The 15,732-nt window shown below is 35.8% G+C and overlaps 2 protein-coding genes across 5 annotated transcripts; one reads left to right on the top strand and one right to left on the bottom strand.

Annotated features, from left to right (window-relative positions):
- Nucleotides 1-677: 677 nt before the first annotated feature.
- Nucleotides 678-7,786, bottom strand: LOC119999395 (nuclear transcription factor Y subunit A-7-like). Of its 4 annotated transcripts, none has more exons than XM_038846939.1 (6): nt 7,648-7,786; nt 5,122-5,182; nt 4,268-4,413; nt 2,232-2,336; nt 1,828-1,992; nt 678-1,344 (listed from the first exon to the last, which is right to left on the bottom strand). In XM_038846939.1, the coding sequence occupies exons 2-6, from the start codon at nt 5,147-5,149 to the stop codon at nt 1,159-1,161; spliced, it is 630 nt and encodes a 209-aa protein (XP_038702867.1). In that variant the 5' UTR covers nt 5,150-5,182; nt 7,648-7,786; the 3' UTR covers nt 678-1,158. The 4 variants fall into 4 exon arrangements, with proteins under 4 accessions (XP_038702867.1, XP_038702874.1, XP_038702860.1 ...); XM_038846946.1 differs by having other exon boundaries at nt 5,122-5,158; nt 7,648-7,763; XM_038846932.1 differs by lacking the exon at nt 7,648-7,786 and adding an exon at nt 7,113-7,137.
- A 1,316-nt stretch (nt 7,787-9,102) lies between these two features.
- Nucleotides 9,103-14,046, top strand: LOC119999452 (ferredoxin--NADP reductase, root isozyme, chloroplastic). Its single transcript, XM_038847024.1, has 5 exons — nt 9,103-9,278; nt 9,471-9,530; nt 11,313-11,645; nt 11,942-12,161; nt 13,241-14,046. Exons 1-5 carry the CDS (start codon nt 9,255-9,257, stop codon nt 13,738-13,740), a joined length of 1,137 nt encoding a protein of 378 aa, XP_038702952.1. The 5' UTR covers nt 9,103-9,254; the 3' UTR covers nt 13,741-14,046.
- Nucleotides 14,047-15,732: the final 1,686 nt, after the last annotated feature.

The following is a 15,732-nucleotide window of genomic DNA, read 5'->3' as shown; positions in this document are numbered from 1 at the left end:
CGTGATGGTATCCAAATATCCATGCATTCTTTTGCATTATTAATTCTTTCAATTAATCCAATTATTCTGTTGCATGTGTGACTTGTGTGTGTGTGTGTGTATATATATATATATCTTTTTTTTTAGATAAATTATATATATATATTTGCATGATCTATATATATCAAAATATTTCCTTTCATGCAATCTATGTCCCCTCATTATTTCGTCTTTAAAAGATTATGTATAATTAGCACAACATGCAACGTGAAATTCAATTTAATAGAGGGGCAGTATATGTATATCTATTAAAAGTCGAACCAGCATATGATGAACTCCAACCTTTTGAATAATTCTAATAATTTTTTTTATTTAAATTTAGATTCTTTTGTGTTGCTGTTCAAACTAAGCACAATTTCATGAACTTACTTAGAGATCCAAATATGAACACAGCTAGGTTGCAAAGATCAGTACAATTTGATTGGCATTTGGTAATCATTCCTATTCACATCAAATTAGGTCTTTTAATGAATTAATAATATCCTTCATACAAAGTCTGTGTTTCCTTCAATGTCTCATGGCAGTTAAAATCCCAGGTAAATGCACATAAATATTATTACTATTTTTTGAACATAAGAGGAGGGGAGGGGAGGATACGACACACATGAACGCTATCTAAACTACTCGTGGTTCTCACATAAATATTAATTATGGACCATATCGACACAGCTAAAAACATTTTTATTCGACAAGTCTAAAGCAATAGGTAAAGGGACATTTATGCTACATAACAACATCATATCTAGTCTATCTCTAAAGAAAATTGTCACTCCCAAACCAATTTACAAGGTTACAAATTTGACTACAATATCGCTAGCGCTAAAAATTCTTTATAACCTCAGCAGCTCAGCTACGTATCGACATGAGGGCATTGCTACAACGGCCCACCAAGACGAAGATGACGCGTGTCATTGCCTATATTGCCTTTAGCCATCTCCATCCAAACTAACTAATGGATAAATATTCACAAGACTGAACTGTAAACTAGAGCCATCATGAAGCAGACTAAGACTACATAAGTTGACAAAATAAGAACCTTTAGCTTTCCTTGGTAACTACTTTAAATAACTATTTTGCAGGACCAGTGCTTTGATTTTTGCTTTATTGTGTCACAATCTATCAAGATGTGGCATCTGAAGAAGCAATAGCACTTTTCTCTGAGTTAAGGTTGATAGTGGGTTGTGACTTATCACCTGTTGCTGCCTCTGGTTGTTGGTCCTCAGACTTCTTCGAATTGAGGAACCGACCACCACATCCTCTAGCTCTTCTTACAGCGTGCAAATGTCGAGATTCATGCAAGTATGGCTGCAAGATTGTTGTGTTATATATCAATCATGAAAAAGTTATTGTAATAAATAGTTGTTTAGATTCAATATGTACATTTATTTAAAGAGAGACAAGATAAAAAGGAGTTGCTACAGTGAAATTGTGAGAGGGTCAAAGATAATGTTGAATGATGCAAGAGACAATGCTAAAGATTTAAAGAGGGAACTGAAAAACTAATATAACTACACAAGCATTCGAAAACCTACCAGCGATATTAAATGTAATCTTTCATCAAATCTACCGGTAGATCTACAAAATACTGTAAACAACAAATGCTTAGTAGCTATGAAAAAGAATGAATGCTTTCCATTTCACTTCTTTTTTAGGGTGTGCAATAAGATGGAAGAAAAACATAACAGAATAAAGTTCAATAAGTAGAAGAGCAAGGATATTAATAAGTCAAAGCTGTATACAACCTAACCAGGTTTTATTTTCCAACTCTAAGCAATTACATTAACTTACCTTACGAGACTTGATAACTTTATTTTCTGATTCAGCTTTTGCACGGGATTGTCGACGCCTCATGATACCATGATATTGTTTTGCATTTACAAATACAGGCTCTTCAACAGCATCTGATGGCAATGGAACTCCAGCCTGCTGAATTCCCATTAACTGAAATTGAACCTGAAAGAAGAAACGATTATAAAGCATAATTTTTTATATTCATATGTGTGGACTCCATTATACAATAACCACCACTAACGTTTTGTTTTTAGCAAACAACTGATTTAGCAAAGAAATAATCAACAACCTTAGGATAAAAGGATAATTACAACTTCAAAAATGAAAAAGAGAGAAGGAACCATAATCAATTCAATAAAACATGATATCAGTGTATGGCATAAAAAACAATAGTAGCATACCATTGGTTGCCCACCATAAGACTGCGGAGGATACGATGGCTGCGAATCATAGGGTGCAAATATGCTTCTATAGTAGGGATCGGGATAGGGATAAGTGGTTGGTGCCTTTGATTGAATAAACAAAACATAGGAGTTAGAGGGCATATCAAAATTACTAATCTTTATAGTAGTAGACAAAGTAGAAACTCAGCTCAGGAAAAAATGGAAAAAGAAATCCCTGGTTCCAACTGCCAACTTGCACATTCACATCAGTTAAACCATCTCATCATATCATATATCCACATTCAAAACCAACAGTGTGCAAAAAAACGAGGAATAATATTATAATTAGCATTGTCCTCAATTGTTCTTCATCTTTCAATTTTGGGACTATCCTAAATCTTTGATGGGGCATGATCAAACAGGCTTTTTCATCAAATCTAATAAATAACAAAACCAAAAGAAAAAAATTCAAAATTTATATTAACTCAATTTACAGCTAAGGATCATCATCAATTCATCATTAACTGAGCCTTTGTCCCAAACATTTGGGGTCGGCTACATGAGTCTATGAGAACATCACCGAGAAACCACCACATGTATTTGTTTTCTCCATTCATTTCTATCATGGATCATACATTCATCCACTCCTATTAAATTCATATAATTTCTTATTACTTCAAGCCATGTCTTTCTAGGTCTACCTCACCGCCTCCTACTATCTCCTATACAAATTCTCTCATTCCTCCTCACCGCTGAACCACCATCTCTACGTTGAACATGTCCATACCATCTTAAATGATTTACAACTAATGATGCGAAGGAATAACCGCTTAACCAGACAAGGCAGTGAATACTGAGCGATAATACAAATGATCACACTGCACCATCTTCAGCACACTGTAAGTGCTGGTACAACGACCAATAATAGGTCAGTACATTTTCACCACATAACCACCCCAACTACTTGACAATGTGGCAGATGCCACTGCTTTATCAACCATCAACATGCCATTGCCACCTCACATATTGGCAACACAGATTTCACATATTATAAGAAATTATAGCCACACCTTTTTTTAGAATGAGCCATTGTGACTGGCTTCTCGGTCTATTAAACAAACCCTTACTCCACAACTAATTCCAGATCCATTAAGATCAACCACACATCAGAAGTTAAAATAAAGGTACTTCATGGAATTCTTGCTCTAAATTGAAGTCCCCACCCATAAATCAATTCCAATGTATAGCATAAACTAACCTTTATTTCCCCGCTGCCTTCATTCTATTCATACACCTCGATTTCACCTATTCACCTAACTCATACCTCCATGCCTATCGTGTTCGTTGTTTCCATTTGGTACTGAGAGAATAAATATTTGAGAATACTGAGCTAAATATGGGTTTTTTTTTTTGTCAGGAAATATGGGGGTTATTAGCATATGTTAATGTTCCTCTAAAAATCCACTCTCATCAAGTCAGGGTAGTTCTCTAATTTCTTAGACAGTGAATGCAGACATTTTTTAAAAAAAATGTACTTTCCAGCTTCTTCATACCTAATGTTGGTTTTAATTGCCATTTGAATTATGACCCCTTGATATTAAATGAAGTTGTCTTAGGTTTATGATGTGGTAATAGCTAATAACTTGCTGCATCAAGTGATGCTTTATATCTTATTTTGCCCAATAACAGTCAATGGTCACAATTAAATTAAACTTCAGAAGAAAAAGAAATGTTTGCAGAAGACAAAAGATACAGCAACTTCTACATATGTGCAAACATACAATGTCACGCAGGACAAAAAGTGTGGACTTAATTCTCATCCCGAAAAGTTGCACTGCATACATTAACATTACCGTTTACTAATTAAATCTCTACGTAGCATCTGATCAACAATCAACTACGTATTCTAACCACTTAACTTCGATAACTAAAAGTTCATAAGGCCCCAGGGTATAGGCAGAACATAATTTAAACTACCTAAGAATGAAATTACTAGAGTATCATATAGAGGACCACATAAAAGTAAGAAAATAAAAAAATCCAAGAAATACTACCATAGGCTGCCCTGCTCCAAGTTGTGGAGTTGTTGCATAAGGAACATTTGCGTTTGCGATTGCAGGGTGAACCAGACCAGGGGTAGGGGATGAAGATTCAATCTGAGTTTCTGAGTGTTTTAGCTGCTCGTCTGTTTCACTATCCTCTGCATTATCAGATATAAACAAATAAAATACATTATACAAAACACTAAGCTTTGAGACAACAAAATATTTAAGGCACTGTAAAAATTAACCAATTGCATAGTTTAATGAAGACTTGATAAGAGGGGTATTCGTGTCACTTAAAGATTATTCTCAATCTCTTGCAACACTTTTCCTGAGACACGAAATTCATTTTTAACATTCCAATTCCAATCATGTTCACATTCACAGTGCTAACCAAACATGAACATTTCCAGTCCCATTTCAATTCCCGCATGAACCAAATGCCATCTAAATATCTCATACACAAATATAAATCTCAATGGTGACTCAAAGAGTTTTATTGAGAACATGATTCACTCTACCAGAAACCAGATCCTAATATAAGGAGCAGAACTAGGTATTATTAAGATGATAGTTAGGAATGAAGCCGGCTAAGTCAATAACTTAACCTACTAAAGTATTGAATTACTGGAAAAATAAAACACATCCTCAATTGCACAGAAGCATCTCCACTTGGTTTTAATCTACCTATACAACCTGATTAAAACCGGAATGGACAGATAATAAGAGAATGCCAAATATGAAGATGTGTTGCCAACATGACTGGTAACAGTCAATACAATATCGAGTATTCATAAGGACCAAAAGAACGTGATTGAGATGTATCATAATAATTAAAATTGACCAATATTTTTGAAGAAATATACCAGAAAGATCATGCACAGATGAAGTCATAAGGACGTACTGCACACAAACCGCGAACTCAATCTGTCAGTAACAACCAAAATCAAGTTCAATCCAATACCAAAGTAAGCTAATGAGATGATAATCAAATGGCATACCAATACAACAAAGGTTATTCTTACCATGACAGGCATAGACTTTAAAGAAGAACCAAAAACAGCAGAGAACTGATTAAATTGAGTGAAATTAAAAAAAAAAAAAAACAGGGAAAGAGGCAAACTCCAGACAATTATAAGCTTCCATAAACCTAACGACAAACTGCAGACAAATTAGAATCATGAAATTATCAGCTTCCATAAACAATAAATTTTTTTACTACAGTAAGCAATGATGACAGTATGTGACCCCAGTGGTAGAGTTGTAGGGGTGCAACCAAGAGGTCATAGGTTTAATTCCTAAAAACAACCACTCCACATATTATCTGGGGGCAAGCTCAGCGTACATCTTGCCTGTCCCCGACCCCGCTCACTGAAGTAGCCTTGTGCATGAGAGTTGTTTACTCTTTTGAGCAATGATGACATCAATCACATACTGCATATAACTCGGGCTTAAATTCCTCCACTGAAGAACTAGGAATACTACATCATCAATCAAACGTCCCTGAGGAACGATGGAAGTAATATCACAATAAAGATCACCTAAATTTTCAAAATGTTAAAATGAGTTTTCCTGGTATTTGAATGTATTCTATGTGTGTACGAATGTTCCAATGTTTGGGAAGGAGATGAAAGCTAAGCTGTCTTGTTCACTTGAGATGTTGTGCTGGAAAAGGAACAAAGAAAGCATTCAAAGGATTATGAAGTCAATCATTGCGCTCAGCTTAAAGATGCTGTTGATTTTCTTCTATTGGTCTTTGGTACCAACCCTATTATTTTTAATTTCTTTTGTCTCCATCTTTTCAAAAGTTTGACACTAATCTTGGACAAAAAGATAGCATATAATGTTACACCAAGCTTGACTTCTACCCTTATACTTTACCCTCGCAAAACTTAATTCCTACAATAGGTGCCAACCATTAAACTTTAAAAGTTAACGCAATGTGTCCTTCAATCACCAGGGAGTGTAACAACTAACAAGTACTTTGAACAACTAAGAAATGAGGTTAATCTGGAAATCACAAGCAGTCCATGAGGATCCCACCAGAAAACCTTCTACTTCTAATAGGCCATGAACTAGATCAGAATCATTCTCAACGAGTTCATAATAAGTGATCCCATTTTTTTCATCGGGTCCGGGTAGAGACCAAAGGTTATTTAATACTTTTAAGTTTGAACACAAACTTCATCATAACTCTTTAGCTCTGTCTTTTGAAATTAAAACAAAAATGAAGTATACATCTCATTTGTGCTCTTCCAAGTTAAATCAGCACAAAATCCAAAAACCACATAATGAATTTTATACATTAATATAATCCGTACTTGTTGCAGTTAGCTGCATCTATACCATATGTTGACTTCTGAGGAGTTGTGGCATGCAAAACAAAGATTAATCTAGCAGCAAGTAGGGAAAGAGTCTACAATACAGGCTAAGCAAAACACATTACGCAATTGCGCAAAGAAAACAAAATTAGCAATTTAGCAGGGTAGCCAGAACTTTGAAGAATACTTAGAAGCCATACATACAGACCACACTAGTAATGTAATACAAATATATATGAAAAAGCATCCAGATGTTGACACGATTTATTAGGTTCAATGGTTGTAACAAAGAAACTAAATCAGAATTTCCACCCACATATTGCATCCATTGTGTTATTTTATGAAATGTTTATGGAACAAAATCATCATTGCACAGAGCACAACTACAAAACATAGAAATCTTAATCAAAATTGCAAGTCGTCCTACTCTAGCATGGATAATCTTGAAGTACCAAAAAAATATTCAAAAAAAGAGGTCAAACTTCAAATTTATAAACTTTGCTCTTAATTAAATTAGAGTTTCGATAACAACCTACCATATCTGCTCTTGTTCTTGAAAGTAATTTAGTAATCAATTTGATTGGCCCAAATCATGAAACTTTTATTATTGAAACCCAGTAGCAACGCCTGAACCGAGCAAACCCATTATAAAGCTGCGGTGATTTTTAGAAACCATTAAATCACTTCGATTCATTCATATAAACCAGTTAACCAGCACAATTATCACGATCAAATAGAGAAAACGCTACCCATTTGACTGACATAGACCCCAGGATGGACTCAATAAAGCTCACTAAACCTGAAAATTCCATCCAATGAGCACACAAGAACCTCGGGAAAAAAGGCATCTTAACTAAACAGGGTATCAATGCCACCCAAGCAGCAGAGAATGCAAAAGCTCAGAAACGGCGGGAAAATGCGACAATAATTTCTTATTCCTCAGAATCTCAATCACCCAAAACAATTCGATAAAACGAAAGATCGTCCAAACAATCTGTTATTCTGACAAACAAATAGGGGGGAAACAGGGTGCAAATGAAAGGGTTTCGAATTTCGAGTTCCGAAAATTACCTCGGAAAGAGAGAGTAAAACTTCGTGTCTCCGATTCTCTGTCGCCGTGTCGGTGGCTATACAAAATCCTCTGTTTAACACTCTTTCTTCTGTTCGGACGGAATTGTGTATTCGCCGTTTTCAGACATTTTACTGAACCCCGTCCACACTTTCCCGTCACATTCTCCCCCTTTTCTTTTGTGCTTTTGTTCTCTGTTTTACGGTTTTACCCCATCTGTTGTGAACCACGACACGTGTAGTTCTAGTATGACACCGCGTGTGCGTGTCCATCAAAAGCTGACGTGAACTTTTTTTGTTGACCACGTATACATATAAACGTAAGAAAGCGCGTACCGTTCGGGCAGCTGGGATTGGCTACGCTGCTCCCCATTTTATGTTATTGAATGCTGGGATCTATTTGCTGTGTTTTTATTTATGTATAGATTATGGAGTGGAGTATTATTTATTTCTCATTTTCAGATGTAAAATAATTTTTAAAAAATAATAAAAAAATATATTTAAGATTTTGATTGCTACATTATTGTTATATATTTTTCATTCAATGATTTAAAACCATATATGCATTTTCTTTAATAATTTTGATTTTTTTTATTCAACATAAAATTTGTTAAGGAAAATGATGGGTTAGTTCTTCTTTACCCTAATCCGGGCAGCTGACCGGGAAGTGATTGAGGGCAAATGACCGGGAAATTGTGGTGCTGACCGGGAAGTCACGGAAGGAACATCTAAGTCCAGGAAATTGTGGGGTCCACAAGATGACAATTTCCTGGACTAGAAGATTGATGGTGATGGGCTACCCACTTTTTGTGTCTTGTTCAAATTATCGATACTGATTGACAATGTGTTTGTATTACGTTTAAATACACTTCATCTTATAATATCATAGTTTTTTATGACACGTCAAACGTTTTTTGTCAACAAAACTCACTTCACAACATCATAAATTTTTACCTCGTATTACCTCACCTCACCTCACTTACATTATTGGCGACATCGTTTTTTACTTTTACTTCTTACCTCGCTTGGCTTGGCTTTTTTATGCGAAAACTGGAAAGTAGGAGTGATCTACTGCATAATATATGGGTCCACTGGGTCTGAGAAGTAATTTTGTTCTAGAAATAGTCGTTTTATGGCTGTTAATTGGGCCTTTTTTGGATATTTGTACTTTTTCTCAAATTTCAGTATAAGGGCCTGGTGGTGCGGCCCTTAGGGCTATAGCACGTTCGGGCCTAACTTTTATTGTTTATCGGGCCGGGCCATATGGGACTTGCTCAGCCCGTTGCAGGCTCCGTGTTCTTTGCGGGTCGTGCTGGGCCGGCCCACTTTACATATCCAATATCCATTGTTGAATGTCTAGGGATATTATAGTAATTTTGATGCCCCTGTTTTGGTAAGAAATCCATGAATAAAGAAAGAAGAAAATCAGGTATCAATGTGACAAGAACAGGCCAGTAGGAGTATCGAGAAGCCAACTCGGCTTTTGCTAGTCTCCAAAGGATTCATTTGGCTCTCTATAAGAATCACTCTCTCTTTCTCTCTCTTCAGAGGAGAAAGAAACCCAATTTGCCTTTGATCTCTCTATTCCTTTCTCTTCCCGGCATCTTATCATGGCTCATCTTGCCGTCTCTCAGGTTATTCCCGATCGCTGATTAACCCTCTGTTTCGTTTCTGAGAAAAAAAATCAAATTTAATCTTGGAAATATCACTTTTTGCGATTTATTTGTTCTCTCGCATTATCCAACAGAAACCCAGTGATGAATTCAACGTTCAGCTCATTTTTTGATTAAAAGATCTACTTTTTAACATGTTCTTTTGTTGGGCAGGCTGCTCTGGCTGTTCCTGTTGGGAGTGATTCGTCTTCCCTAAGAAGATCCGTTTTAAAGGTAAATCGTTTGTTATGCTCTCAAACCACTGCTTTGAATTGTGTTTTACAAGTGTTTTGTCTACTATTTTCCGCTCATCGTTTTCAGCAGTATTAGTTGGAGCTTTTGCTCCATGTATTAAAAAAATTAGGACTTCCATATTTATGCCAAGTTATTAGATTGAGTAAGAGTTGCCATGTTTCTGCTTGTGCTGTCCATTATCTTCCTGTTTTTTACTTCATAGAGGAATGACGTGGACCTATGCTTGGAAGGGACCAAAAGATTTAATGGGTCAGATGCTAATTTTTCTGAAAGCTATTAGCTGCTTTTTTGTTGTGAAAAGTTTTGTGTGTTATTGATTTGAACTATTTTGGTTTGCATTTTGTGATGAGGTCTTGGACTAGCTGGTTTTTGATGCTTTAAAATTTATGATATTCTAGATTGAAAGTTTATCGGTTATATGACTAAAATTTTATTCATTAGCAGTAGAGATCTCCTGTATCTTGAAGCCTAATTTCTATTTAGTAGTAAATCTTCAATTACAATCCTTGCAGTTTTACGTAAGTAGGTACCTCTTCATAACTTTGCTTAAAGAACCTTTGACCATCCAATCCTCCTTGTTTGCCTCTTCTATGTGTGTTTGTGTTGGGAATTTGGAGAGGTAAAAGCATTTGTTGGTGTTATTTTCGTCTACCTCTATTTTCTTCTCCTTGTAGATATGCTAGAATAATTTAATCACTTAATTTTATGTGAGGGTAAGGTTTGCATATATCTAACTTGTTTCCAATTTCGCCCACTGTGGGAGTTGTGCGCGAGTGTTATTTACCAAAAGACGAACATGTGGCCTAGTGGTAGATTTGCAGTGGTGTAACCTAGAAATAATAGGTTCAATTCCTGGAAACAGTCTCTTCACATATTATGTAGGGGTAAGGTCTGCGTGTATCCTATTTGTCTCCGACCTTGCCCACTGCGGGAGTCTTTTGCACGAGAGTTGTTTACCTTTATTTTAACTTATCCAAGTACAAATGTTGTTCAATGCAAATGTTAATACAAACTGTCAAATGGAAAATGGAACTGATCAAAGGTTCAAGCTCTTTTATTTCTTCGCTAGCTTTCTGCCTTATTACTTGATTTGCGACCACATATCGATGAGACCATACGGAAAAAAATTAAGTGAATGTTCATACTGAGGCTATATATTTATATATTGATATGAGCAACAGTTGAATATCACAAAAATTCTTCATCTTGTTGTAGTGTTTGATCCATCATTGTCTCTTTTTCTTCGCGTTTTTCTCCCAAAAATTTTGTTGTCCACCTCATGAATCCAGTCCGATAAGTAGGTTCTCTTTTCATTCCATCCAGTTTGTTCATCTCTCCATAAGTCTAAAGCATCCCTATCATTCTTATTCATCCATTTCATTTTCAGTTTCTCTATTCTCTTCTTAAGATTTATGCTGTAGGTTTTGCCTACCTATCCTAACTCTCTTCTCTTCCTTTATCCTGGCTTGTACCTGCTGAGTCGATCCAATCTGTTAAATAGGTCAAGTAGTTTATATTTTAAGGTAAAAATAAATGATCCTGTATTTCATTCCTTACACTCATCTTCATAGCTTTCAGATACCTAATCATCTCCAGCTTCTCATATGCTGCTGTTCGTTGTTATCTTTGTTCATTCAAGTTGTTACTATTAGAATTATGCCTCTGAAATTTGCTAGGTGCATTTGCACTGTCATTTGTTCTTCCTTATATGCTTGCATGTGCTACTTGTGTTTCTGACTGTTGCTCTTAATTTTGTTGCAGACATATAGTTTAGGCTTCACAGACAGATCATGGGCCCCGGCTTTAACTTTGGACTTGAAACTAAGGAATGCTTCCTTGAAAAATCGGCATGTAGTCTGCATGTCAGTTCAACAAGCCAGTAGATCTAAGGTTTTGGTCTCGCCTTTAGAACTGGAGAATGCAAAAGATCCCCCTTTGAACACATACAAACCCAAAGAACCGTACACTGCGACCATTGTTTCTGTTGAGAGAGTTGTAGGTTCAAAAGCTCCTGGAGAGACTTGCCACATTGTGATTGATCATGATGGGAATGTTCCTTACTGGGAAGGACAAAGTTATGGTGTAATTCCTCCTGTAAGTCATCATTTGTCTTGTGATTCACTTTTTTCTATTCTGCTGTATTCTTAATTTCTCTGTGGCCCTGTCTGTCATCTACTTTATTGGAGTAGTTTGTTGCTGAATGTATGCGTGATTGTGATTGAGTTTATTGTAGTCTACTTGGTGCCCAGCCCCATCATACAAGAGCTCCAATGACTAGTATGCTATTGGTATTTTTGGTGTTTTCTTAAAGTTTTATGTGCCATTGGTGATTAAAGTCAGCTGAATTCTCAAAAGGAGTTCTCCAATCAAAATTTTCACTTGTATTGCAGGGGGAGAACCCTAAAAAGCCAGGGGCTCCACATAATGTTCGCCTTTACTCAATTGCATCAACCAGATATGGAGACAATTTTGATGGCAAGACTGCTAGTTTATGTGTTCGTCGTGCTGTCTACTATGACCCTGAGACTGGAAAAGAGGACCCCTCAAAGAATGGTATATGCAGCAATTTCCTTTGCAACTCGAAGCCTGGAGATAAAGTGAAGATCACAGGTATAGTCCTACTTATTTGTTAGAATATGGATCCTTTTTGTGCTTTCCTATGTTATGTTTCAGTACAACTGATCAATGTATGAAACCAGTTGATATGTACTGACATATTCACTTGTTTGCACCATATGGATTCAGCACCATATGGGCAAGGACATTATTGAATTGGAAATTGTTTAACGGAAGACATTTCATAAGTGTCTTATCAATACACAAATGTTTAACTCTCCGGGAATAGCTTGAACAACAAGATGTGGAAGTTCATATAATTTGGTTAGTCTGACAGGTTTATATTTGGTATTGGCAATTGCAGTTAATTGATGAGGATAGTTTGGTTGGTAGAATGTGAAACTTGCTAAATTTTCTAATAGCAAGGTCAGGCAGACGTAGTCTATGATTCCCTATTAAGTTCTAATCGTTTGCTAGGAAACTTTAACCTTTGAAGATTATGATAAAAGGAGAATTAAAATTGAACAATCTACGGAAGTTTATTTCTTGAATATTCGTTGTTCTATACTTCTATTATCCAATTCTTTATCAGTTTTCCCTGTATTATCTGGTTGCAAGGTCAAGTTTTAGGTACTTGCTAAACAGGTCAACTTTGACTATGATGAATAGAGGAGGACGTGAACTGAACATTCTCCAAAACCAAATTTCTGGAATGTTCATTGTTCTGTTGTCCAATTCATTATCTATTTGTCCTTTACTCTGCCTGGAAGGTTAATTATTGGCTCCATGAGTTCTTCGATTCGAAGCCCCCAAATGTTACAATAAAACACGCTTTCTTGTACTCAGGAAATTCCTTTTTTGGGGATGGGGAGGGGTTTCAGTCATTGATGGATAAGGTCACTTGTTACTGCTTTGGCTACAGGTTTTTTTTGTTGCCCGTACTTGCTTCTTTGTTTTGAAATTTTACACATTCACTCCAATTGTTGGTTGTCATTACTATTATGCTATTTTATTTAGTTGGGGCTGTTCAATAGTTATTGTTATGCATATGTAAGCTATAGACTCTGCATTCTGCAGATTCTTGGTCAAGTACGGTTTTTTGCTGTTTAACTAAACTATAATTTCATCGACAGGCCCCTCTGGCAAGATAATGCTTCTACCTGAAGATGACCCAAATGCTACACACATAATGATTGCGACTGGCACAGGCGTCGCTCCTTATAGAGGCTATCTCCGACGCATGTTCATGGAGTCTGTACCTACATTCAACTTTGGTGGCCTTGCCTGGCTTTTCCTCGGGGTAGCCAATACCGACAGTCTTCTCTACGACGACGAGTTCACCCAATATCTTAAGGACCATCCCGGTCACTTCCGATACGACAGGGCACTCAGTAGAGAACAAAAGAACAAGACCGGGGGCAAGATGTATGTTCAAGACAAAATTGAGGAATACAGTGATGAAATCTTCAAACTTTTGGACAATGGGGCTCATATTTATTTCTGCGGGCTCAAGGGTATGATGCCTGGAATCCAAGATACATTGAAGAGAGTTGCAGAAGAGAGAGGGGAAAGCTGGGAACAGAAGCTTTCACAACTGAAAAAGAACAAGCAGTGGCATGTGGAAGTCTATTGATTCTGCAGTGCTAATAAACCTTTTTGATGCCATCCCAAGTAGTGCTTTCTAGTTGGTTAACAGTCCGTTCTTCGGTAAGTTTTACTTAAAGAACTTGATTAAATTGTGCCATTGGATTGGTGATCGATGAGATTCTTAATACATCAGAACTGTACTTCCATTCAGTTGCTTTGTATTTCAAGTTTAATGGTTTGAACTTAGCCATGTCAACACTCCTTGATGGAGATAAAGACAAATGAAATATCCATGCTTCATATTTGGAGTGTGGGAAAATTACTTGGTATTTTTGTTTTCTGGGTAGCATGATCACCTTTGTTCATGTCAAGTTTAGTTTGTCTTCACATATATTTTTATTTCAGCTCATGCGTTTACAATCAAGTCATGATAGGAATTCCAATAGGTGGTATCTTAATTATCACAGTTGTTTGTTCAGTTGTACGTATAAGATTTCATGTGTATCATGTGAGACATGTGGAGTCCATGAATTTATTTGAATCTTGAGTGTCCATAGGATAACTTGAAAACCAAACTGTTAGGATCTTTATTAATTATTTAACAATTTTGCATATATTAGTAGTGATAGAGATCTCAGTAGAGGATATTTCAGTTATCTCAGTTGTTAAGTTGTACATACAAGATTTAATGTGCATAATGTGGGACATGTGGAACTCACGAATTCACTTGAATCTTGTGCGTGCAACTAAACATTTAGGATAACTGAGATACCAAACTGTTGAGATATTTATTAATTATTTAACAATTTCACATATATAGGAATCACAACATGTGATATCTTAGTCATATCAGTTGTTGAGTTTTACGCACAAAATTTCATACGTAAGCTAAAGGAATTGCACGTGTGACAATCAATATAAGTGGGTGGAAAATTTCCATGGGCACATGGGCTTGAGCCTCATGAAATAGAGAAGTGCTACTTGTACCAGCAATTGCTGAGGTGTATAAATCATATTTGAAGAGCATGTGATTCACCTCAGGAACTTGATCCCAGTTGTTGGGACAAATATCATTTTCGTAAGAAATAAGAAAGCAATCGGAGTATATTAGAGGAGTCTTAGTCTTGTAATGGGAGTTATGTTGATGAATAAACCAGAAAAGTGGTCAGTTTACATATCATTCCATCAAATTCCAAAATGCTGGTCAATGTCCCAAAGTTGACAAGTTTTGTTTTATTCCATTAAATAAACCTGAAATTGAAAAACTAGCATAATTAGTAACCAAAATGAGATGGAAAACATAACTAAAGACTAAGAATAAAGGGTATAAAATGTGTGCAATTTATGAACCTTAAATATTCATGCTTCATATTTGAAGTGCAAGAAAATTACATGGCATTTTCTTTTCTGGGTAGCATGATCTCCTTTGTTTATGTCAAGTTTAGTTTGTCTTTCGTATATATTTTTATTTTAGCTCATGAGTTAAAACATCCCAAAAATAATAGTTTATTAATTATTTAACATATATTTTTAAGGAAAATAAAATGATTAATTTATCTTAATCACTGATTCACTGCAATAAGCAAAAGGGTAGAAAATTTCTATGGGCACATGGGCTAGGGCATCAAAAAATAGGATATCAATTGGAGTAATATTATGCACTTATGATTATGATAATACTAACTTGATTATAATTATATTTTTTTTGATAAACTGATTATAATTATATTTTTTTTTGGAAGGGGAGGAATGTATTTTATTAACCAAAAATCGACAGTAAATCTGTCATTACAACATCCGGGAGCCACGTAGGCTCGAAAGATAGATGATCTCCATTCGCAAGGCATAAGGGTTTTCAATACAAATTGAGCAATACAATGAGCAACCTTGTTGAAACTTCGTGGGTTAAACATAAACTTGAGAGTTACAAAGGAGGCCAGCAACGGCACTCTTGAGTATATATATTATTACAACATATATATATGTATATAGTATTTGTTAAAATTTGATATTTTGTTTTGTTGGTACTTCTCGTGCA

This window comes from Tripterygium wilfordii, chromosome 1 (assembly GCF_013401445.1).
Source record: "Tripterygium wilfordii isolate XIE 37 chromosome 1, ASM1340144v1, whole genome shotgun sequence".
Classification (NCBI taxonomy): domain Eukaryota; kingdom Viridiplantae; phylum Streptophyta; class Magnoliopsida; order Celastrales; family Celastraceae; genus Tripterygium; species Tripterygium wilfordii.
The sequence above is the reverse complement of the archived record's forward strand: the minus strand, read 5'-3'. Positions and strand labels throughout refer to the sequence as shown.